The sequence below is a fragment of the Aphelocoma coerulescens genome, unplaced genomic scaffold (assembly GCF_041296385.1).
Source record: "Aphelocoma coerulescens isolate FSJ_1873_10779 unplaced genomic scaffold, UR_Acoe_1.0 HiC_scaffold_188, whole genome shotgun sequence".
Taxonomy (NCBI): domain Eukaryota; kingdom Metazoa; phylum Chordata; class Aves; order Passeriformes; family Corvidae; genus Aphelocoma; species Aphelocoma coerulescens.
The window spans coordinates 217,922-242,631 of NW_027183536.1; the positions used below are offsets into that span (position 1 = coordinate 217,922).

The 24,710-nt window shown below is 53.9% G+C and overlaps 1 protein-coding gene across 1 annotated transcript in view; it reads left to right on the forward strand.

The window, feature by feature from the left end:
• Positions 1 to 24,710, forward strand: part of CNOT3 (CCR4-NOT transcription complex subunit 3) — a 32,332-nt gene that overhangs the window by 2,261 nt on the left and 5,361 nt on the right. Inside the window, 15 exon segments of the mRNA XM_068998928.1 lie at positions 588 to 662; positions 2,402 to 2,491; positions 3,881 to 4,009; positions 4,844 to 4,939; positions 6,801 to 7,020; positions 8,620 to 8,750; positions 10,165 to 10,221; positions 11,120 to 11,318; positions 11,321 to 11,461; positions 12,077 to 12,186; positions 13,817 to 13,981; positions 13,983 to 14,006; positions 16,185 to 16,278; positions 19,027 to 19,246; positions 21,325 to 21,457. Of these exon segments, the coding sequence (XP_068855029.1) occupies positions 588 to 662; positions 2,402 to 2,491; positions 3,881 to 4,009; positions 4,844 to 4,939; positions 6,801 to 7,020; positions 8,620 to 8,750; positions 10,165 to 10,221; positions 11,120 to 11,318; positions 11,321 to 11,461; positions 12,077 to 12,186; positions 13,817 to 13,981; positions 13,983 to 14,006; positions 16,185 to 16,278; positions 19,027 to 19,246; positions 21,325 to 21,457 (1,884 nt within the window).

Below are 24,710 nucleotides of genomic sequence, written 5' to 3' on the forward strand. Positions count from 1 at the left end.
AAAAAACTCCCAAAATCCCCTTAAAAAACTCCCAAAATCCCCCTCAAAAAACTCCCAAAATCCCTGCCAAAAACTTCCAAAATCCCCCTAAAAAACTCGCAAGTCCCCCCCAAAAACTCCCAAATCCCCCCCAAAAACTTGCAAAATCCCCCCCAAAAACTCGCAAAATCCCCCCCAAAAATTCGCAAAATCCCCCCCAAAAAACTCCCAAAATCCCCCCAAAAAACTCCCAAAATCCCCCCCCAAAACTCCCAAAATTCCTGCCAAAAAACTCCCTAAATCCCAGCCAAGAAACTCCCAAAATCCCCCCAAAAAACTCCCCAAATTCCCCCCAAAAATCCCACAAGGACCCCCCCCCCCCCCCCAAAATCCCCCAGAAATCCCCCAAAGTCCCACCAGGGACCCCCCCAAATCCCACAGGAATTCTCCAAAATCCAACCAGAGGCGCCTCAAAATTCCTCCAAAATTTGGAAACTCCCCCAAAAATCATCTGGGGACCCCCAAAAGGCCTCTGGGGACCCCGAAACCCCCCCCGAGGACCCCCCCGGCCCCCCAGTTCTGAGCCCCCCACCCCAATTCCCCCCCAGCTCCACAACGCTGCCAACGCCAACCAGAAGGAGAAGTACGAGGCCGACCTGAAAAAGGAGATCAAGAAACTTCAGGTACGAAATTGGGGTGAAAAAAGGGGAAAATGGGCACCCCCAAATCCCCCTCACCCTCCTTGGCTCCCTGGGAAATCCCAAAATTCCCCCCAGGACCCCCCAAATTCCCTCAGGTGCCCTTGGGGTTCTCCCAAAGTCTTCTTGGGAGCCCCTGAAACACTCGCTGGGACCTCCCCAAATTCCTTCTGGGACCCCCCAAATTCCTTTTGGGACCCCCCAAATTCCTCCTGGGATGCTCCAAGTTCCTTCTGGGACCCCCCAAGTTCCTTCTGGGACCCCAAATTCCATCTGGGACCCCCCATATTCCATCTGGGACCCCAAATTCCTTCTGGGACCTCCCCAAATTCCTTCTGGGACGCCCCAAATTCCTTTTGGGACACCCCAAGTTCCTCCTGGGACCCCAAATTCCTTCTGGGATGCCCCAAATTCCTTCTGGGACCCCAAATTCCTTCTGGGACCTCCCCAAATTCCTTCTGGGACGCCCCAAATTCCTTCTGGGACACCCCAAGTTCCTCCTGGGACCCCAAATTCCTTCTGGGACCCCCCAAATTCCTTCTGGGACCTCCCCAAACTCCTTCTGGGACACCTCAAATTCCTTCTGGGACCCCAAATTCCTTTTGGGACACCCCAAGTTCCTCCTGGGACACTTCAAATTCCTTCTGGGACGTCCCAAGCTCCTCCTGGGACACTCCAAATTCCTCCTGGGACACCCCAAATTCCTTCTGGGACACCCCAAATTCCTCCTGGGACACCCCAAATTCCTTCTGGGACACCCCAAATTGCTTCTGGGACGTCCCAAGCTCCTCCTGGGACCCCAAATTCCTCCTGGGACACCCCAAATTCCTTCTGGGACGTCCCAAGCTTCTCCTGGGACCCCAAATTCCTTCTGGGATGCCCCAAATTCCTTCTGGGACCCCAAATTCCTCCTGGGACGCCCCAAATTCCTCCTGGGATGCCCCAAATTCCTTCTGGGACCCCAAGTTCCTCCTGGGACCCCCCAAATTCCTTCTGGGACGCCCCAAATTCCTTCTTATCCTTCTGGGATCCCCTCAAACTCCCCCAGGAGCCCCAAATTCTTTCTGGGACCCCCCGATCTCCCCAGCCCGGGGTGGTTTTTGGGGGTCCTGGGGGTGTTTTAGGGGTTCCCAGGGGTGGGTTGGAGTTTTTTGGGGTGATTTTAGGGTGCTGGGGTGGTTTTTGGGCATTCCAGGTTGTTTTAGGTGTGCCCAGGGTGGTTTTGGGGGGTCCTGAGGGGTTTTTGGGGTTCCTGAGGGGGTTTTTGGGTTCCCAGGGTGGTTTTTGGGGTTCCTGAGGGGATTTTTGGGGTTCCCGGGGTGGTTTTTGGGGTTCCTGGGGTGGCTTTTGGGGTTCCTGAGGGGGTTTTTGAGGTTCCCGGGGTGGTTTTTGGGGTTCCCGAGGCGGTTTTTGGGGTTCCCGGGGTGGTTTTTGGGGTTCCTGAGGGGGTTTTTGGCATTCCCGGGGTGGTTTTTGGGGTTCCTGAGGGGGTTTTTGGGGTTCCCGGGGTGGTTTTTGGGGTTCCTGAGGGGGTTTTTGGGGTTCCTGAGGCGGTTTTTGAGGTTCCCGGGGTGGTTTTTGGGGTTCCTGAGGGGGTTTTTGGGGTTCCTGAGGCGGTTTTTGGGGTTCCCGGGGTGGTTTTTGGGGTTCCTGAGGGGGTTTTTGGGGTTCCTGAGGGGGTTTTTGGGGTGGCCCTGACTCCTCCCACCCCGTGTCCCCCACAGAGGCTGCGGGACCAGATCAAGACATGGGTGGCCTCCAACGAGATCAAAGACAAGCGGCAGCTGATCGACAACCGCAAGCTCATCGAGACGGTACCGGGGAAAAACAGGGATTTGGGGGGAAAAACGGGAATCTTGGGGGAAAACCCAGGAATTTGGAGGGAAGAAACGGGATTTTTGTGAGGAGAAAGGCGGTTTCTCACAGGGAAATGGGGATTTTCTGGGAGAAAAACGGCATTTTTAGGAGGAGAATTGAGGGGTTTTGGGGAGAAAATGGGATTTTTGTGAGGAGAATTTAGGGTTTTTTGGAGGGAAATGGGATTTTTGTGAGGAGAATGGCGGTTTCTCACAGGGAAATGGGGATTTTCTGGGGGAAAAAAGGCATTTTTGTGAGGAGAATTGGGGTATTTTTTGGGAGAAAATGGGATTTTTGTGAGGAGAATTTAGTTTTTTTTGGAGGGAAATGGGATTTTTGTGAGGAGAATTTAGGTTTTTTTGGAGGGAAATGGGATTTTTTGTGAGGAGAATGGCGGTTTCTCACAGGGAAATGGGGATTTTCTGGGAGAGAAACGGCATTTTTAGGAGGAGATTTAGGGTTTTTTTGGGGGAAAAATGTGATTTTTGTGAGGAGAATTTAGTTTTTTTTGGAGGGAAATTGGAATTTTTGTGAGGAGAATTTAGGTTTTTTTGGAGGGAAATTGGAATTTTTGGGAGGAGAATTTAGTTTTTTTTGGAGGGAAATTGGAATTTTTGGGAGGAGAATTGGGTTATCTGGGATAGCAGTGGGTTTTTTTTGGGAGGAGAATTGGGTTCTTTGGAGGGAAATGGGGATTTTCTGGCAGAGAAATGGCATTTTTGGGAGGAGAATTGGGTTCTTTGGAGGGAAATGGGGATTTTCTGGCAGAGAAATGGCATTTTTGGGAGGAGAATTGGGGTTTTTTTTGGGAGAAAGTGGGATTTTTGTGAGGAGAATTTAGGTTTTTTTGGAGGGAAATGGGATTTTTGTGAGGAGAATTTAGGTTCTTTGGAGGTAAATGGGGATTTCTGGGAGGAAAAGTGAATTTTTGGGAGGAGAATTGAGTTTTTTTGGACAGAAATGGGATTTTCTGAGAGGAAAATGGGATTTTTATGAGGAGAGTTGAGTATTTTCTGAGGAAAACAGGGATTTTCTGGAAAGAACACGGGATTTTTTGTGAGAATTGGGTTTTCTGGGACAGAAATAGGGTTTTTTTGGGAGGAAAGCAGCATTTTTGAGAGAATTGGGATTTCTGGGAGGGAAAGGGAATTTTTATGAGGAGAACAGGGTTTTTTGGGAGGAAACCCAGGATTTTATGGAGGAAAATTGAATTTTCATGAGGAGAATTCTGCTTTCTTTGAAGGAACCAGGGATTTTTTGGGCAGAAAATGGAGGTTTTGGGGGCCTACAAGGTTTGGGGCTCTCCCAAATTGTGATTTTTTCCCCGTTTTTGTGGGTTTTGGCAGCAAATGGAGCGGTTCAAGGTGGTGGAGAGGGAGACCAAGACCAAGGCCTACAGCAAGGAAGGGCTGGGGCTGGCCCAGAAGGTCGACCCCGCGCAGAAGGAGAAGGAGGAGGTCGGGCAGTGGCTCACGGTGAGGAAAAAAACCCCCCATTTTCCCATAAAACATGGTTTTCCACAAAAAAATGCCTTTTTTCTTTCAAAAGAGTGGGGTTTTTATTCATAAAAATGGTTTTTTTACTCATAAAAATCGTTTTTTTCTCTCATGAAAGTAGCTTTTGCCTCACAAAAGTGGTTTTTTTTTGTGCTAAAGTCAATTTTTCTCACAGAAACCTGATTTTTCTCACAGTTCCTTTCTTTCTTACAAAACCCAATTTGTTTTTCAAAACGCCCACAAATTCCTGAAAAAATGCACTTTTTTCATCAAGAAACTTACTTTGTTTCATGTTGTTTCCCAGAAAAAATTATTTTTTTTTCTCAAAAAAGTCGAGTTTTTCTCAGAAAAATTAGTTTGTCGAAAAGTTCATGGTATTTCTTAAAACATCGCAATATTTTTCAGAAAGTGTATTTCATTTTCCAGAAGAATTGGTTTGTTGTTAAAAGATGCGATTTTGTTCCTGAAACAGATTTTGTTTCTGGAAAAAGCGTTTTTATTCCAAGAAAAATCAGTTAATTCTTTAAAATAACCACTGTATTTTTCTAGAAACTAATTTTGAGGAATTTCACCTTTTTCCTTGAAAAGATAATTTTGTTCTTCAAAAAAATTATTTCTTACAAAAAGGAGTTTTTTCTGCACAAAAAACACTTTAGTCTTTGAAAAATTTATTTATTTGAAATTTAGTTTACTCTTAAAGAATTGATGTTTTTGCTGAAAGAAATGGGGTTCTTTTTCAAGAAATTGATGATGTTGTTCAAGGAATTCACTTTTGGGCTCAAAAAATCCCTTTTTGCCCCAATTTTGCCCCAGAACACGATCGACACGCTGAACATGCAGGTGGATCAGTTCGAGAGCGAGGTGGAGTCGCTGTCGGTGCAGACCCGCAAGAAGAAGGGGGACAAGGATGTGAGTGCCCCAAAATGCCCCCAAATGACCCCAAAATCCCACAAAACCAACCCGGGCATTCCTGAATTCCACTGAGCTGTCCCAAAATCCACCCAAATCACCCCAAAACCAACCCTGACGTCCCTGAATCCTGCTGAGCCGTCCCAAAATCCCCACAAATCGTCCCAAAATCCCCTAAATCATCTCCAAACCACCCCATTCCCAGGGATCCCACCTCGATTCCAGCTCTCCCTGACCCCATTTTTCCCGTTTTTTCCCTTTTTTCCCCAATTTTTTCCCTCAGCATCAGCTCAGGATCGAGGCCTTGAAGCAGCACCGCTCCCACATCCCCTTGCTGGAGTTCCATCCCAGTGGATCCTACAGATCCCTGACCCCATTCCCAGGGATTCTCTGTGGTTCTGAGGGATCCCTGACCCCGTTTTTCCCGTTTTTTCCCTTTTTTCCCCAATTTTTTCCCTCAGCATCAGCTCAGGATCGAGGCCTTGAAGCAGCACCGCTCCCACACCCCCTTCCTGGAGTTCAATCCCAGGGGATCCTACAGATCCTTGAGTGCATTCCCAGGGATCCTCTGGTTCTGAGGGATCCCTGACCCCATTTTTCCCATTTTTTCCCTTTTTTCCCCAATTTTTTCCCTCAGAATCAGCTCAGGATCGAGGCCTTGAAGCAGCACCGCTCTTGCACCCACTTGCTGGAGTTCAATCCCAGTGGATCCTACAGATCCTTGAGTGCATTCTGAGTGATTCTCTGTGGTTCTGAGGGACCCCTGACCCCATTTTTCCCATTTTTTCCCTTTTTTCCCCATTTTTTTCCCTCAGAATCGAGGCCCTGAAGCAGCACCACTCCCACACTCCCTTGCTGGAGTTCAATCCCAGGGGATCCTACAGATCCCTGAGTGCATTCCCAGGGATCCTATCCAGTTCCCACGGATCCCACCTGGCTCCCACTCATCCCTGACCCCATTTTTTCCCTTTTTTCCCCAATTTTTTCCCTCAGCATCAGCTCAGGATCGAGGCCTTGAAGCAGCACCGCTCTTGCACCCACGTGCTGGAGTTCAATCCCAGTGGATCCTACAGATCCTTGAGTGCATTCTGAGTGATTCTCTGTGGTTCTGAGGGACCCCTGACCCCATTTTTCCCGTTTTTTCCCTTTTTTCCCCATTTTTTTCCCTCAGAATTTGAGGCCCTGAAGCAGCACCACTCCCACACTCCCTTGCTGGAGTTCAATCCCAGGGGATCCTACAGATCCCTGAGTGCATTCCCAGGGATCCTATCCAGTTCCCACGGATCCCACCTGGCTCCCACTCATCCCTGACCCCATTTTTTCCCTTTTTTCCCCAATTTTTTCCCTCAGCATCAGCTCAGGATCGAGGCCTTGAAGCAGCACCGCTCTTGCACCCACGTGCTGGAGTTCAATCCCAGTGGATCCTACAGATCCTTGAGTGCATTCTGAGTGATTCTCTGTGGTTCTGAGGGACCCCTGACCCCATTTTTCCCGTTTTTTCCCTTTTTTCCCCATTTTTTTCCCTCAGAATTTGAGGCCCTGAAGCAGCACCACTCCCACACCCCCTTGCTGGAGTTCAATCCCAGGGGATCCTACAGATCCCTGAGTCCATTCCCAGGGATCCTATCCAGTTCCCATGGATCCCACCTGGCTCCCACTCATCCCTGACCCCATTTTTCCCATTTTTTCCCTTTTTTCCCCAATTTTTTCCCTCAGAATCGAGGCCTTGAAGCAGCACCGCTCCCACACCCCCTTTCCTCAACCTCAATCCCGGGGGTGAATCCTGAGGGATCCCAATTGCCCCGACCCTCTGAGCTCTCCCTGAGGCCGTTTTTCCCGTTTTCCCCTGGTTTTACCCCAGAAGCAGGACCGGATCGAGGCTCTGAAGCGCCAGGTGGAGCGGCACCGTTTCCACGTGCGGATGCTGGAGACGCTGCTGCGGATGCTGGACAACGACTCGATCCCGGTGGATCCCGTGAGGAAGCTGAAGGACGACGTGGAATATTACGTGGATTCCTGCCAGGAGCCCGACTTCGAGGAGAACGAGTTCCTCTACGACGACCTCGACCTCGACGACATCCGTATGGCGGGGGGAAAAAACGGGGAGAAAAAGCGGGAAAATGGGAAAAATGGGTGGGAAAATGGGGGAGAAAAAGCGGGAAAAGGGGAAAAAATGGGTGGGAAAATGGGGGGAGAAAACGGGGAGAAAAGGCGGGAAAAGGGGAAGAAATGGGTGGGAAAATGGGGGGAGAAAACGGGAAAAGGGGAAAAAATGGGTGGGAAAATGGGGGGGAAAAAAGGGGAGAAAAAGCGGGAAAAGGGGAAAAAATGGGTGGGAAAATGGGGGGGGAAACGGGGAGAAAAAGGGGGAAAAGGGGAAAATGGGGAGAGAAAACGGGGAGAAAAAGCGGGAAAATGGGAAAAATGGGTGGGAAAATGGGGGGAGAAAACGGGAAAAGGGGAAAAAATGGGTGGGAAAATGGGGGGGGAAAACAGGGAGAAAAAGGGGGAAAAGGGGAAAATGGGGAGAGAAAACGGGGAGAAAAAGCGGGAAAATGGGAAAAATGGGTGGGAAAATGGGGGGAAAAAACGGGGGGAAAAAGCAGGAAAATGGGAAAAAATGGGGGGAGAAAACGGGGAGAAAAAGCAGGAAAAGGGGAAAAAATGGGGTTGGAAAATGGGGGGAGAAAACGGGCAGGAAAGGGGGGGAAAAATGGGTTGGAAAAGGGAAAAATGGAGAGGAGAAGGGGGGAAAAAAGGGCAGGAAAATGGTGGGGAATGAGGCAGGAAAAACGGGGAAAAAGTTGATGGAAAAGGGGGAAAAAATGGGGTTGGAAAATGGGAAAAAATGGGCAGGAAAATGGGGGGGAATGAGGGAAAAACTAGCGGGAAAAACAGGGGAAAAAATGGGCGGAAAAGTGGGAAAAAATGGGTTGGAAAAGGGAGAAAATGGGCAGGAGAATGGGGAAAAAATGGGTGGGAAAATGGGGGGGAATGAGGCGGGAAAAATGGATGGAAAAGTGGGGAAAAATGGGGTTGGAGAAGGGGAAAAAACAGGTGGGAAAATGGGAAAAAATGGGCAGGAAAATGGGGGGGAGTGAGGGAAAACAGGCGGGAAAAACGGGGAAAAAATGGGCGGAAAAGTGGGAAAAAATGGGGTTGGAAAAGGGGGAAAAATGGACAGGAAAATAGGAAAAAATGGGCAGGAAAAAGGGGGGAGAATGGGGTAGGAAAAACGGGGAAAAAATGGGCGGAAAAGTGGGGAAAAAATAGGGTTGGGAAAGGGGAAAAACCAGATAAAAAAGTGGGAAAAAATGGGCAGGAAAGTGGGAGGAAGATTGGTGGGAAAAGGGGAAAAACAGCCAGAGAAATAAGGGGGGTAAAAAGGGCGGGAAAGTGAGAAAAATGGGTGGGGAAAATGGGCGGGAAAATGGAATTTAGGGAGGGAAATGGGGGTTTGGGGAAAGAATGGGATTTTCCAGGAGAGAAACGTGGATTTTTTTGGACTTACTGGGACACAGGTGGGGTTTTTGGGGAGGAAAACGGGTTTTTTTTTGGGAGGAAACCGGGGGTTTGGAGAGGGAATTTTTGGGGGAGGAAAATGGGGTGTTGTGGGTGGGATTTTGGGGTGAGGGGGGGGGGATGCCCACGGTGTCCCCCTCCCCCTGTGCCCCCCCCAGCGCAGGCTCTGGTGGCCACGTCCCCCCCCAGCCATTCCCAGATGGAAGATGAGATCTTCAACCAGAGCAGCAGCACCCCGACCTCCACCACGTCCAGCTCCCCAATCCCACCCAGCCCCGCTGCAAATGCTGTGAGTGACACCCAAAAACACCCCAAAAACACCCCAAAAATACCCCCCGACCTCCACCACGTCCAGCTCCCCAATCCCACCCAGCCCTGCTGCAAATGCTGTGAGTGACACCCAAAAACACCCCAAAAACACCCCAAAAATACCCCCCGACCTCCACCACGTCCAGCTCCCCAATCCCACCCAGCCCTGCTGCAAATGCTGTGAGTGACACCCAAAAACACCCCAAAAACACCCCAAAAATACCCCCCGACCTCCACCACGTCCAGCTCCCCAATCCCACCCAGCCCCGCTGCAAATGCTGTGAGTGACACCCCAAAACCACCCCAAAACCACCCCAAAAATACCCCAAAAACACCCCCTGATCTCCACCACGTCCAGCTCCCCAATCCCACCCAGCCCCGCTGCAAATGCTGTGAGTGACACCCCAAAACACCCCAAAAACACCCCAAAAATACCCCCTGACCTCCACCACGTCCAGCTCCCCAATCCCGCCCAGCCCTGCTGTAAATGCTGAGTGACACCCAAAAACACCCCAAAATACCCCAAAAACACCCCCTGATCTCCACCACGTCCAGCTCCCCAATCCCACCCAGCCCCGCTGCAAATGCTGTGAGTGACACCCCAAAATACCCCAAAAACACCCCAAAAATACCCCCTGACCTCCACCACGTCCAGCTCCCTGATCCCACCCAGCCCCGCTGCAAATGCTGTGAGTGACACCCCAAAATACCCCAAAAACACCCCAAAAATACCCCCTGATCTCCACCACGTCCAGCTCCCCAATCCCGCCCAGCCCCGCTGCAAATGCTGTGAGTGACACCCCAAAACCACCCAAAAACACCCCAAAAACACCTTAAAACACCTCAAAATGCCCCCAAACCGCTGCGAAATACCTCAAAAACCACCCCAAAAGCACCGTAAATATCTCAAAATACCCCAAAACCACCTCAATTGCCAACTTCCTCTAAAAACCCCCATAAACCCCTCAAAAATACTCCCAAACCACCCAAAAATACCCAAAAACCACCCCCAAACACCCCAAAACCACCTTAAACATCTCAAAATGTCCCAAAATACCCCAAAACCACCCCAAAACTCTCAACTTCCCCTAAAACCCCCCGTAAACCCCTTAAAAATACTCCCAAACCACCAAAAATACCCCCAAAACACCCCAAAATACCCCAAAACCACCCAAAACCACCAAAAAATACCCCAAACCACCCCTGACACCCCAACACCCCCCCCCCAAAAAAACCCCCACACCCCCAGGACCCCTCCCCCCAAAAAAACCCCCAAAAATCCCCACCCAGGGAGGTTGGGGGAAACCCCTCCCCCCCTTTTCCCATGGATTTGGGGACCCCCTCCTCAATTTTGGGGTCCCCCTCACCCCCCTTTCCCCCCCCCCCTCCCCCAGGAGAATTCGGAGGACGACAAAAAGCGCGGCCGCTCCACGGACAGCGAGGTGGGACAGGTGAGGGGGGGGGAGGGGCTCCGCATTTTGGGGAGGGGTCCCCAATTTTGGGGCCCCCTCCCTCCCCTTTTTTACCCCCCCCTTTCCATTAATTGTGGGTTTTATTCCTTTCAATGCTCCCCAATTAAAGGGTGCCCCCCCCCCCCTTTTTTAGAGTGGTTTGTCCCGTTTTGTAGGAATTGTCGTGTTCCCCCCCCCCCCTTTTTAAGTGGGTTTTCCTCTTAAAGGGCCCCATTTTAGTGGGTGCCCCCCTCCCATTTTAAAGTGGGATTTCCCCCCCTTAAGCACCCCCCCCCCCTTATTTTAGGGGGTATCCCCCCCCACCCGTTTTCGCAGTGGATTCTCCCATTTTTTGGAGTATTTCCCTCCCCCCCTTTTTTAGTGGAAAGACCCCCCCCCCCATTTTCAGGTGTGTCCCCCCTATTTTCAGAATGGATCTTCCCATTTTTTAATGGGACCCCCCCTCAAAGACTCCCGTGGTTTATGCTGCCCCCCCCCCCCATTTTACAGTGGAACCTCCCCCCCCCCCCATTTTAGGTGGTGTCCCCTTCCCCATTTCCATAATGGATCCTCCCATTTTAATGGGACCCCCCCCCCCCCATTTTAGGGTGCTCCCCCCCCATTCCTAATGGATCCTCCCATTATTTTATGGGCACCCCCCCTTAAACCCCCCCCCCCCATTTTAGAGGCATCCCCCTATTTCATAATGGATCCTCCCATTATTTTATGGGGACCCCCCGTTAAACCCCCCCCATTTTACAATGGATTCTCCCATTTCCCACGTTTCACTCCCCCCCCCCATAAACCCCCCCCCATTTTACTGCCCCCAATGAATTAATTACCCCCCCAATTAATTAATCCCCCCCTAATTAACTCATTAATGAACTCTTCATTGCAGTCTCCGGCCAAGAACGGGGCCAAGCCCCCTCCCCACGCCCACGCCCCCTCCCCCGCCGCCCCTCCCCCCTTCCCCCCCCCCCGCCGCCCCCCCCACCCCCCTCAACAACGGCCCCGGCGCCGGGGGGGGGGCCCGGGGGGGGGTCCCCAAACCCCCGGGGGGGGTCCCCAAAGCTCGGGGGGGGGTCCCAAGGGGGGCGGCGGGGGGGGGGCCGCACCCCCCCCAGCACCCCCACCCCCTACGCCCAGGCCGTGGCCCCCCCCGCGCCCCCCCCCCAGCCCCCCCAGCCCCGCCCACCCAGCGCCCAGCAGGCGGCCGGGAAACAGAACGGGGGGGCCACCAGTGAGTACTGGGAGGGACTGGGAGGGGCTGGGAGGGGCTGGGGGGGCACCAGTGAGGGACTGGGAGGGGCTGGGGGAGCACCAGTGAGTGACTGGGAGGGGCTGGGAGGGGCTGGGGGAGCACCAGTGAGGGACTGGGAGGGACTGGGGGGGCACCAGTGAGTGACTGGGAGGGACTGGGGGGGACTGGAGGGGTACCAGTGAGTGACTGGGAGGGACTGGGGGGGGCTGGGGGAGCACCAGTGAGGGACTGGGAGGGACTGGGAGGGACTGGGGGGGCACCAGTGAGTGACTGGGAGGGACTGGGGGGGACTGGAGGGGTACCAGTGAGTGACTGGGAGGGGCTGGGGGAGCACCAGTGAGGGACTGGGAGGGACTGGGAGGGACTGGGGGGGCACCAGTGAGTGACTGGGAGGGACTGGGGGGGTACCAGTGAGTGACTGGGAGGGACTGGGGGGGGAACTGGGAGGGAGTGGGGGAGCACCAGTGAGTACTGGGAGGGTTTTTTGGGGCGTTTTTAGGGTGTTTTGGGTTCTTTTGGGGTTTTTGGGTTGTTTTGTGTTCTTTAGGGGTTTTTTGGGGGGCTCTGACCCCCCCTTTCCCCTCCCACCCCCAGGTTACAGCTCCGTGGTCGCCGACAGCTCCTCGGAGCCGGGGCTGAGCGGGGGCGGCCCCCAACCCCCCCTGGGGCAGCCCCCCAGCCACAACCCCCCCCAGCAGCACCCCGTGAGTGCCCCAGATACCCCCAAAATATCCCAAAGTACCCCAAAACCCACCCCAAAAACGCCCCAAAATCCACCCCAAAATCCACCCCAAAATACCCCGAAAATATCCAAAACCCACCCCAAAACTCACCCCAAAAATATGCCAGAATGCACCCTAAAAACCCACCCCAAAATACCCCAAAACCCACTCCAAAATATCCCAAACTACCCCAAAACCCACCCCAAAACCGCCCCAGAATCCACCCCAAAATCCACCCCAAAAACGCCCCAAAATCCACCCCAAAATCCACCCCAAAATACCCCAAAACCCACCCCAAAATACCCCAAAACCCACCCCAAAATACCCCAAAATCCACCCCAAAATACCCCAAAACCCACCCCAAAATATCCCAAAGTACCCCAAAACCCACCCCAAAAACGCCCCAAAATCCACCCCAAAATACCCCGAAAATATCCAAAACCCACCCCAAAACTCACCCCAAAAATATGCCAGAATGCACCCTAAAACCCACCCCAAAATACCCCAAAACCCACCCCAAAAACGCCCCAAAATCCACCCCAAAATCCACCCCAAAATACCCCAAAATCCACCCCAAAATCCACCCCAAAACCCACCCCAAAATATCCCAAAGTACCCCAAAACCCACCCCAAAAACGCCCCAAAATCCACCCCAAAATACCCCGAAAATACCTCCAAACCCACCCCAAAAATACGGCAAAAATACCCCAAAACCCATCCCAAAATCCACCCCAAAATACCCAAAAAATACCCCAAAATCCACCCCAAAAATAACCCAAAAATATCCCAAAACCCATCCCGAAACCCACCCCAAAGTACACCAAAACCACCCAAAAAATACCTGAAAAATACCCCAAAACCCACCCCCAAAAATACCCCAAAATCCACCCCAAAAAGGCCCCAAATCCCACCCCCAAAATACCCCAAATCCCCCAAATCTCCCCCCAAAACCCTAAAACCCCGAAACCTCCCCCTAAAACCCCAAACCTGCCCCCAAAACCCCCAAATCTTCTCCTAAAACCCCCAAATCTCCCCCAAAATCCCCCCCAAAACCCCCAAATTCCCCCCCAAATCCCCCCTCAAAACCCCAAACCTCCCCCTAAAACCCCCAAATGTCCCCCAAAACCCCCAGATCTCCCCTGAAAACCCAAATCTCCCCAAAATCCCCCCCAAAACCCCCAAATCTCCCCCAAAACCCCCAAACCTGCCCCCCAAAACCCCCAAATCTCCCCCAAAACCCCCAAATCTGCCCCCCAAAACCCCCAAATCTGCCCCAAAACCCCCGAATCTTCCCCAAAACCCCCAAAGTCCCCCCCAAAACCCCCAAATCTCCCTCAGAACCCCCAAATTCCCCTAAAATCCCCAAACCTCCCCCAAAATCCCCCCAAAACCCCCAAATCTCCCTTTAAAACCCCCAGATCTGCCCCCAAACCCCCCAAAACCCCCAAATCCCCCCCAAATCTCCCCCCAAATCCCCCCAAAACCCCCAAACCTTCCCCTCAAACCCCCCCAAACCCCCAAATCCCCCCCCAAATCTCCCCCCAAATCCCCCCCAAACCCCCCCCTAACCCCCCCTTTTCTGCCCCCCAGGAAGGAGCCTGGTGCCCCCCAGCCCCCCCAAACCCCGGGGGGCTCGGTGGGGGGAGGGGCGGGTGGGGGAGGGGCCCTGCTGGGGCCCCCCCTGAGCTCCAACCCCCCCGGCTCCCCCACCCCCCCCCTTCCCCCGACGCCAAGGGGGGGGCGCCGCCCCCCTCCCCTCCTCAACGGCCCCCCCCCAGTTCAGCGCCGCCCCCGACATCAAGGTGAGCGGATTTGGGGGATTTGGGGGGATTTGGGGGAGAAAGTTGGGAATTTTGGGGAAAAAGTTGGGAATTTTGTTGGTTTTAATTTCCGTATCCCCCCCCCCCACTCCATGAATTTTGGACTCTTCCGCTCCCCCCTCTCCCTTAAGGATTTGGTATCTCCCTGCTCAACTTTGGGTTTTCCCGCCAAATTTTGGGGTTTCCCGCCAGAATTTTGAGTTTTCCCGCCAAATTTTGGGGTTTCCCGCCAGAATTTTGGGGTTTTCTGCCAAATTTTGGGGTTTCCCCACAAATTCCCCTTCATGAATTTTGGACTCTTCCGCTCCCCCCTCCCTTAAGGATTTGGTATCTCCCCCGCTCAACTTTGGGTTTTCCCCTCAAATTTTGGGTTTTCCCACCAGAATTTTGGGGTTTCCCGCCAAATTTTGGGGTTTCCCGCCAAATTTTGGGTTTTCCCGCCAGAATTTTGGGTTTTCCCGCCAGAATTTTGGGGTTTCCCCACAAATTCCCTTCCATTAATTTTGGACTCTTCTGCTCCCCCCTCCCTTAAGGATTTGTATCTCCCTGCTCAACTTTGGGTTTTCCCGCCAGAATTTTGGGGTTTCCCGCCAGAATTTTGGGGTTTCCCACCAGAATTTTGGGGTTTTCCCGCCAAATTTTGGGTTTTCCCCACCAGAACTTTGTATTTTCCCCTCAAATTTTAGGATTCTCCTTCCCAAATTTTGGTTTTCCTGCCAGAGTTTTGGGTTTTCCCCCCAAATTTTGGATCCTCCTTCCCAAACTTTGCCTTTTCCCACCAAATTTTGGGTTTTCCCGCCAGAATTTTGGGTTTTCCCCTCAAATTTTGGGATCCTCTTTCCCAAATTTTGGCTTTTCCCGCCAGAATTTTGGGCTTTCCCCCCCAAGTTTTGGGTTTTCCCACCCGAACTTTGCATTTTCCCCTCAAGTTTTAGGATCCTCCTTCACAATTTTGGGTTTTCCCCTCAAATTTTGGCTTTTCCTGCCAGAATTTTGGGTTTTCCCACCAAATTTTGGGATTTCCTGCCAAAATTTTGGGGTTTCCCGCCAGAATTTTGCATTTTCCCCTCAAATTTCAGGATCCTCCTTCCCAAATTTTACCTTTTCCCGCCAAATTCACCCTTTTCTGCCTCAAATTCTGGGATCCCCCTCCCCAAATTCCCCCCTCCCCTCCCCCAACCCAAACCTGGGTGCTTCCTGTTGCCCCCCCCCTTTTTAAACCTCATTTTGGGGACCCCCACCCCAATTTTAGGGACCCCCACCCCAATTTTGGGGAACCCACCCCCAATTTTAGGCCCTCCCACCCCAATTCTGGGGACCCCCACCCCAATTTTGGGAACTCCCACCCCAATTTTGGGGACCCCCACCCCAATTTTAACCTCCCCCACCCCAATTTTTGGCTGCCCCACCCCAATTTTGGGGACCCCCCACCCCAATTTTGGGAACCCCCACCCCAATTTTAGGCCCTCCCACCCCAATTTTGGGGACCCCCACCCCAATTTTAACCTCCCCCACCCCAATTTTTGGCTGCCCCACCCCAATTTTGGGGACCCCCACCCCAATTTTAACCTCCCCCACCCCAATTTTTGGCCCTCCCACCCCATTTTTAGGCCCCCCCACCCCAATTTTGGGAACCCCCCACCCCATTTTTAGGTCCCCCACGCCAATTTTAGGGCCCCCACACCAATTTTAGGCCCTCCCACACCAATTTTGGGGACCCCCCACCCCAATTTTGGAACCCCCACCCCAATTTTAGGCCCTCCCCACCCCAATTCTGGGGACCCCCCACCCCAATTTTGGGAACTCCCACCCCAATTTTGGGGACCCCCACCCCAATTTTAACCTCCCCCACCCCAATTTTTGGCTGCCCCACCCCAATTTTGGGGACCCCCACCCCAATTTTAACCTCCCCCACCCCAATTTTTGGCCTCCCACCCCATTTTTAGGCCCCCCCACCCCAATTTTGGGAACCCCCACCCCCATTTTTAGGTCCCCCCATGCCAATTTTAGGGCCCCACACCCCAATTTTAGGCCCTCCCACCCCCAATTTTAGGCCCTCCCACCCCAAGTTTAGGCCCTCCCACCCCAATTTTGGGGACCCCCACCCCAATTTTGGGGACCCCCACCCCAAATTCGGGCCCCTTTCCCCTCCCCCCGCAGGCCCCGGAGCCCCTGAGCAGCCTCAAGTCGATGGCGGAGCGAGCGGCGCTGGGCACGGGGCTGGAGGAGCCCCCCCTGCACCTGGCTGAGAGGGGTGAGACCCCTCCCCAAATTAACCCTGACCCCCCCCAAACCGGGCTGAGAGGGGCGAGACCCCTCCCCAAATTAACCCTGACCCCCCCCAAACCGGGCTGAGAGGGGTGAGACCCCTCCCCAAATTAACCCTGACCCCCCCAAACCGGGCTGAGAGGGGTGAGACCCCCTCCCCAAATTAACCCTGACCCCCCCCAAACCGGGCTGAGAGGGGTGAGACCCCTCCCCAAATTAACCCTGACCCCCCCAAACTGGGCTGAGAGGGGTGAGACCCCCTCCCCAAATTCACCCTGACCCCCCCCAAACTGGGCTGAGAGGGGTGAGACCCCTCCCCAAATTAACCCTGACCCCCCCAAACCGGGCTGAGAGGGGTGAGACCCCTCCCCAAATTCACCCTGACACCCCCAAACCGGGCTGAGAGGGGTGAGACCCCTCCCCAAATTAACCCTGACCCCCCCAAACCGGGCTGAGAGGGGTGAGACCCCTCCCCAAATTCACCCTGACCCCCCCAAACCGGGCTGAGAGGGGTGAGACCCCTCCCCAAATTAACTCTGACCCCCCCCAAACCGGGCTGAGAGGGGTGAGACCCCTCCCCAAATTCACCCTGACCCCCCCAAACCGGGCTGAGAGGGGTGAGACCCCTCCCCAAATTAACCCTGACCCCCCCCAAACCGGGCTGAGAGGGGTGAGACCCCTCCCCAAATTAACCCTGACCCCCCCCAAACCGGGCTGAGAGGGGTGAGACCCCTCCCCAAATTAACCCTGACCCCCCCCAAACCGGGCTGAGAGGGGTGAGACCCCTCCCCAAATTAACCCTGACCCCCCCAAACCGGGCTGAGAGGGGTGAGACCCCTCCCCAAATTCACCCTGACCCCCCCAAACCGGGCTGAGAGGGGTGAGACCCCTCCCCAAATTCACCCTGACCCCCCCAAACCGGGCTGAGAGGGGTGAGACCCCTCCCCAAATTAACCCTGACCCCCCCAAACTGGGCTGAGAGGGGTGAGACCCCTCCCCAAATTCACCCTGACCCCCCCCAAACCGGGCTGAGAGGGGTGAGACCCCTCCCCAAATTAACCCTGACCCCCCAAACCGGGCTGAGAGGGGTGAGACCCCTCCCCAAATTAACCCTGACCCCCCCAAACCGGGCTGAGAGGGGTGAGACCCCTCCCCAAATTCACCCTGACCCCCCAAACCGGGCTGAGAGGGGTGAGACCCCTCCCCAAATTCACCCTGACCCCCCCAAACCGGGCTGAGAGGGGTGAGACCCCTCCCCAAATTAACCCTGACCCCCCCTGGTGACCCCAAACTCCCCCCTGGAGACCCCAAACCCCCCCTGGAGACCCCCAACCCCCCTTGGTGACCCCAAACCTCCCCTGGAGACCCCAACCCCCCCTGGAGACCCCCAAAACCACCCCCAGACCCCTTCAAACCCCCCCTGGGTGACCCCAAACCCCCCTGGGTGACCCCGAATTCCCCTTGGTGACCCCAAACCCCCCCTGGAGACCCCCAGACCCCCCTCTTGGTGACCCCAAACCCCCCTGGAGACCCCCAAATCCCCCCTTGGTGACCCCAAACCCCCCCTGGAGACCCCCAAACCCCCCTGGGTGACCCCAAACCCCCCTGGGTGACCCCAAACCCCCCCCCTGGAGACCCCAAATCCCCCCCTGGAGACCCCAAACCCCCCCCCCGGTGACCCCAAACTCCCCCTGGTGACCCCAAACTCCCCCTGGAGACCCCAAATCCCCCCCTGGTGACCCCAAACCCCCCCCCTGGAGACCCCAAATTCCCCCCTGGTGACCCCAAACCCCCCCCGGTGACCCCAAATCCCCCCTGGTGACCCCAAACCCCCCCCGGTGACCCCAAACCCCCCCTTGGTGACCCCAAACCCCCCTGGGTGACCCCAAACCCCCCCGGAGACCCCCAAACCCCCCTGGGTGACCCCAAACCCCCCCTGGAGACCCCCAAACCCCCCTGGGTGACCCCAAACCCCCCCGGGTGACCCCAAACTCCCCTTGGTGACCCCAAACCCCCCCCGGTGACCCCAAACCCCCCCTTGGTGACCTCCAAACCTCCCCCTGGTGACCCCAAACCCCCCTGGAGACCCCCAAACCTCCCCCTGGTGACCCCAAACCCCCCCTTGGTGACCCCAAACCCCCCTGGGTGACCCCAAACCCCCCCGGAGACCCCCAAACCCCCCTGGGTGACCCCAAACCCCCCCTGGAGACCCCCAAACCCCCCTGGGTGACCCCAAACCCCCCCGGGTGACCCCAAACTCCCCTTGGTGACCCCAAACCCCCCCCGGTGACCCCAAACCCCCCCTTGGTGACCTCCAAACCTCCCCCTGGTGACCCCAAACCCCCCTGGAGACCCCCAAACCTCCCCCTGGTGACCCCAAATCCCCCCTTGGTGACCCCAAACCCCCCCTGGGTGACCCCAAGCCCCCCCTGGAGACCCCCAAACCCCCCCCTTGGTGACCCCAAACCCCCCCCCGGTGACCCCAAACCCCCCTGGGTGACCCCAAACTCCCCCTGGAGACCCCAAACCCCCCTTGGTGACCCGAAACCCCCCCCGGTGACCCCAAACCCCCCCTGGTGACCCCAAACCCCCCCTGGAGACCCCCAGATCCCCCCTTGGTGACCCCAAACCCCCCCTGGTGACCCCAAATCCCCCCTTGGTGACCCCAAATCCCCCCCCGGTGACCCCAAACCCCCCCTCTAACCCCATTTTTCCCCCCTCTCTCTCCCCCCAGAGCTGCTGCTGGGGGCTGGGGGTGCCCCCCCCAGCTCGGGGGGCTCCGGGGGCACTTCGGGGGGTCCCGGGGGGGCTCTGGGCGAGGTCAGCATCCCCCTGTCCCTGGGGGTCTGTCCCCTGGGCCCCCTGCCCCTGCCCAAGGAGCAGCTGTACCAGCAGGCGCTGCAGGAGCCCGCCTGGCACCACATGCCCCACCCTTCGGATTCCGAGAGGATCAGGTGGGAATTGCCCCAATTCGGGGCGTTTTGGGGGCGTTTTGGGGCATTTTGGGGGTCCTAGAGGGGATTTTGGGGGGTTCCAAGGAGATTTGAGGTGCTTAGAGTGGGATTTGGGGGGGTTCCAGGGGGATTTTTGGGGTGCCCCTGGCACCTCCTGCCCCCACCCTTCGGATTCCGAGAGGATCAGGTGGGAATTGCCCCAATTCGGGGCATTTTGGGGGCGTTTTGGGGGTCCTGGGGTATCCTAGAAGGGGTTCCCGGGGGATTTGGGGGCATTTCAGGGGGTTCCAGGGGGATTTTTGGGGGGCTCCAGGGGGATTTTTGGGGTGGCCCTGGCACCTCCTGCCCCACCCTTCGGATTCCGAGAGGATCAGGTGGGAATTGCCCCAATTCGGGGCGTTTTGGGGGCGTTTTGGGGAATTTAGGGGGTCCTAGAGGGGATTTAGGGGGGTTCCAGGGAGATTTGGGGGCATTTCAGGGGGTTCCAGGGGGATTTTTGGGGGGCTCCAGGGGGATTTTTGGGGTGGCCCTGGCACCTCCTGGCCCAGCCTTCGGATTCCGAGAGGATCAGGTGGGAATTGCCCCAATTCGGGGCGTTTTGGGGGCGTTTTGGGGGTCCTGGGATGTCCTAGAGGGGATTTGGGGGGGTTCCAAGGGGATTTGGGGGAGCACCAGGGGGATTTTTGGGGTGTCCCTGGCACTTCCTGCCCCCACCCTTCGGATTCCGAGAGGATCAGGTGGGAATTGCCCAAATTTGGGGCGTTTTGGGGGATTTTGGGGGTCCTAGAGGGGATTTAGGGGGGTTCCAGGGAGATTTGGGGGCATTTCAGGGGGTTCCAGGGGGATTTTTGGGGGCTCCAGGGGGATTTTTGGGGTGCCCCTGGCACCTCCTGCCCCCACCCTTCGGATTCCGAGAGGATCAGGTGGGAATTGCCCAAATTCGGGGCGTTTTGGGGCATTTTGGGGGTCCTGGAGGGGATTTTGGGGGGTTCCAGGGAGATTTGGGGGGGTTTCAGAGGTTTTTTTTTCTTTAATTTTGGGATATTTTTCCCCATTCTTATCCAGAATTTTGGGATATTTATTCTCTTTCTTGGATGCATTTTTTGGGTTGTTTTCCCCTTTTTTATGGGTGTCATTTTGGGTTATTTTTCCCCTTTTCTTGGGATATAATTTTGGGATATTTTCCCCATTTTTATCCATAATTTTGGGATATTTATTGCACTTTTTTGGGTGCATTTTTTGGGTTATTTTCTCCCTTTTCTGGGTGTAATTTTGGGTTATTTTCCCTTATTTTTTTCTGTAATTTTGGGATATTTTTTCCACTTCTTCAGGTGCATTTTTTGGGTTATTTTCCCCTTTTTTGGGGTGTCATTTTGGGTGGTATTCCTCTTTTTTTTGGGATATAATTTTGAGTTATTTTCCCTTATTTTTTCTGTAATTTTGCGATATTTATTCCTCTTTTTCAGGTGTGTTTTTTGAGTTATTTCCCCTTTTTTTGGGATACAATTTTGGGATATTTTGCCCCGTTTTTATCCAGAATTTTGGGATATTTATTCCTCTTTTTCGGGTGCATTTTTTGGGTTATTTTCTCCCTTTTTCAGGTGCGTTTTTTGGGTTATTTTCTCCCTTTTTTTGGGTGTCATTTTGGGTGATATTCCCCTTTTTTGGGGATGCAATTTTGGGATACTTTCTCCGTTTTTATCCAGAATTTTGCGATATTTCTTCCTCTTTTTTGGGTGCATTTTTTGGGTATTTTCCCCTTTTTTTGGGATACTTTTCCCCGTTTTTATCCAGAATTTTGCGATATTTCTTCCTCTTTTTCGGGTGCATTTTTGGGGTTATTCCCCCTTTTTTTTTGGTCTCATTTGGGGATATTTCCCCTTATTTTTGCCTCATTTTGGGACACCCCCCCCCATTATTTAACACCCTTTCAAACCCCCCACCTCCTCCCCCTCCTTTTTTTCCCCCCCTGTTATTTTGGGCTATTCCCCCCCCCCCCCCCCACTATTCTAATTTCGAACTTTTGCCCTTTTTGGCGGTTTTTAACCCCATTTTGGGTGGTTTCTCCCCTCCCCCAGGCAGTACCTGCCCCGCAACCCCTGCCCCACCCCCCCCTACCACCACCAGCTGCCCCCCCCCCACTCGGACACGGTGGAATTCTACCAGCGCCTCTCCACCGAGACCCTCTTCTTCATCTTCTACTACCTGGAGGTACCAAAATCCTGAGAATCCGCCCCAAAATCCGGGGAATTCGCCCCAAAATTACAGGGATTCGCCCCAAAATCCCGGGGTTCCCAAAATCCCCCCAAAATCCTGGGAATTTGCCCCAAAATCCTGAGAATTCGCCCCAAAATACCGGGGAATTCACCCCAAAATCACAGGGATTCGCCCCAAAATCCCGGGGTTCCCAAAATCCCAGGAATTCACCCCAAAATCCCAGGAATTCACCCCAAAATCCTGAGAATTCACCCCAAAAATCCCAGGAATTCACCCCAAAATCCTGAGAATTCACCCCAAAAATCCCAGAAATTCGCCCCAAAATCCTGAGAATTCGCCCCAAAATCCCGAGAATCCGCCCCAATATCACAGAAATTCACTTCAAAATCCTGAGAATTCGCCCCAAAATCCCAAGAATTCGCCCCAAAATCCTGAGAATCCGCCCCAAAATCCTGAGAATTCGCCCCAAAATCCCGAGAATTCGCCCCAAAATCCTGAGAATCCGCCCCAAAATCCCGGGGAATTCGCCCCAAAATTACAGGGATTCGCCCCAAAATCCCGGGGTTCCCAAAATCCCCCCAAAATCCTGGGAATTTGCCCCAAAATCCTGAGAATTCGCCCCAAAATACCGGGGAATTCACCCCAAATGCCCGAGAATTCACCCCAAAATCCCGGGAATTCACCCCAAAATCCCGGGGTTCCCAAAATTCCCCCAAAATCCCGAGAATCCGCCCTAAAATCCCGGGAATTCGCCCCAAAATCCCAGGAATTCACCCCAAAATCACGGGAATTCTCCCCGAGACCCTGTTCTTCATCTTCTACTACCTGGAGGTACCAAAATCCTGAGAATCCGCCCCAAAATCCGGGGAATTCGCCCCAAAATCACAGGGATTCGCCCCAAAATCCCGGGGTTCCCAAAATCCCCCCAAAATCCTGGGAATTTGCCCCAAAATCCCGAGAATTCGCCCCAAAATACCGGGGAATTCACCCCAAATGCCTGAGAATTCACCCCAAAATCCCGGGAATTCACCCCAAAATCCCAGGAATTCACCACAAAATCCTGAGAATTCTCCTCAAAATCCCAAGAATTCTCCCCGAGACCCTCTTCTTCATCTTCTACTACCTGGAGGTACCAAAATCCTGAGAATCTGCCCCAAAATCCGGGGAATTCACCCCAAAATTACAGGGATTCGCCCCAAAATCCCCGGGTTCCCAAAATCCCCCCAAAATCCTGGGAATTTGCCCCAAAATCCCGAGAATTCGCCCCAAAATACCGGGGAATTCACCCCAAATGCCCGAGAATTCACCCCAAAATCCCGGGAATTCACCCCAAAATCCCAGGAATTCACCACAAAATCCTGAGAATTCTCCCCAAAATCCCGAGAATTCTCCCCGAGACCCTGTTCTTCATCTTCTACTACCTGGAGGTACCAAAATCCTGAGAATCCGCCCCAGAATCCGGGGAATTCACCCCAAAATCACAGGGATTCGCCCCAAAATCCCGGGGTTCCCAAAATCCCCCCAAAATCCTGGGAATTTGCCCCAAAATCCCGAGAATTCGCCCCAAAATACCGGGGAATTCACCCCAAATGCCCGAGAATTCACCCCAAAATCCCGGGAATTCACCCCAAAATCCCGGGGTTCCCAAAATTCCCCCCAAATCCCGAGAATCCGCCCTAAAATCCTGGGAATTCGCCCCAAAATCCCAGGAATTCACCCCAAAATCCCGGGAATTCACCCCAAAATCCCGGGGTTCCCAAAATTCCCCCAAAATCCCGAGAATCCGCCCTAAAATCCTGGGAATTCGCCCCAAAATCCCAGGAATTCACCCCAAAATCCCGGGAATTCACCCCAAAATCACAGGGATTCGCCCCAGAATTACAGGGGATTCGCCCCAAAATCCCGGGGTTCCCAAAATTCCCCCCAAAGCCCGAGAATTCACCCCAAAATCCCAGGAATTCTCCCCGAGACCCTGTTCTTCATCTTCTACTACCTGGAGGTACCAAAAGCCCGGGAATCCGCCCCAAAATCCCGGGGAATTCACCCCAAAATTACAGGGATTCGCCCCAAAATCCCAGGAGTTCACCCCAAAATCCTGAGAATTCACCCCAAAATCCTGAGAATCCGCCCCAAAATCACAGAAATTCACTTCAAAATCCAGAGAATTCACCCCAAAATCCTGAGAATTCACCCCAAAAATCCCAGAAATTCGCCCCAAAATCCTGAGAATTCGCCCCAAAATCCCGAGAATTCGCCCCAAAATCCTGAGAATCCGCCCCAAAATCCCGGGGAATTCACCCCAAAATCACAGGGATTCGCCCCAAAATCCCGGGGTTCCCAAAATCCCCCCAAAATCCCGAGAATTCTCCCCAAAATCCCGAGAATTCTCCCCGAGACCCTGTTCTTCATCTTCTACTACCTGGAGGTACCAAAATCCTGAGAATCCGCCCCAAAATCCGGGGAATTCACCCCAAAATCACAGGGATTCGCCCCAAAATCCCGGGGTTCCCAAAATCCCCCCAAAATCCTGGGAATTCTCCCCAAAATCCTGAGAATTCGCCCCAAAATACCGGGGAATTCGCCCCAAAATCCCAGGAATTCACCCCAAAATCCCAGGAATTCACCCCAAAATCCTGAGAATTCACCCCAAAAATCCCAGGAATTCACCCCAAAATCCTGAGAATTCACCCCAAAAATCCCAGAAATTCGCCCCAAAATCCTGAGAATTCGCCCCAAAATCCCGAGAATCCGCCCCAATATCACAGAAATTCACTTCAAAATCCTGAGAATTCGCCCCAAAATCCCAAGAATTCGCCCCAAAATCCTGAGAATCCGCCCCAAAATCCTGAGAATTCGCCCCAAAATCCTGAGAATCCGCCCCAAAATCCGGGGAATTCACCCCAAAATTACAGGGATTCGCCCCAAAATCCTGGGGTTCCCAAAATCCCCCCAAAATCCTGGGAATTTGCCCCAAAATCCCGAGAATTCTCCCCGAGACCCTGTTCTTCATCTTCTACTACCTGGAGGTACCAAAATCCTGAGAATCCGCCCCAAAATCCGGGGAATTCGCCCCAAAATCACAGGGATTCGCCCCAAAATCCCGGGGTTCCCAAAATCCCCCCAAAATCCTGGGAATTTGCCCCAAAATCCCGAGAATTCGCCCCAAAATACCGGGGAATTCACCCCAAATGCCCGAGAATTCACCCCAAAATCCCGGGAATTCACCCCAAAATCCCGGGTTCCCAAA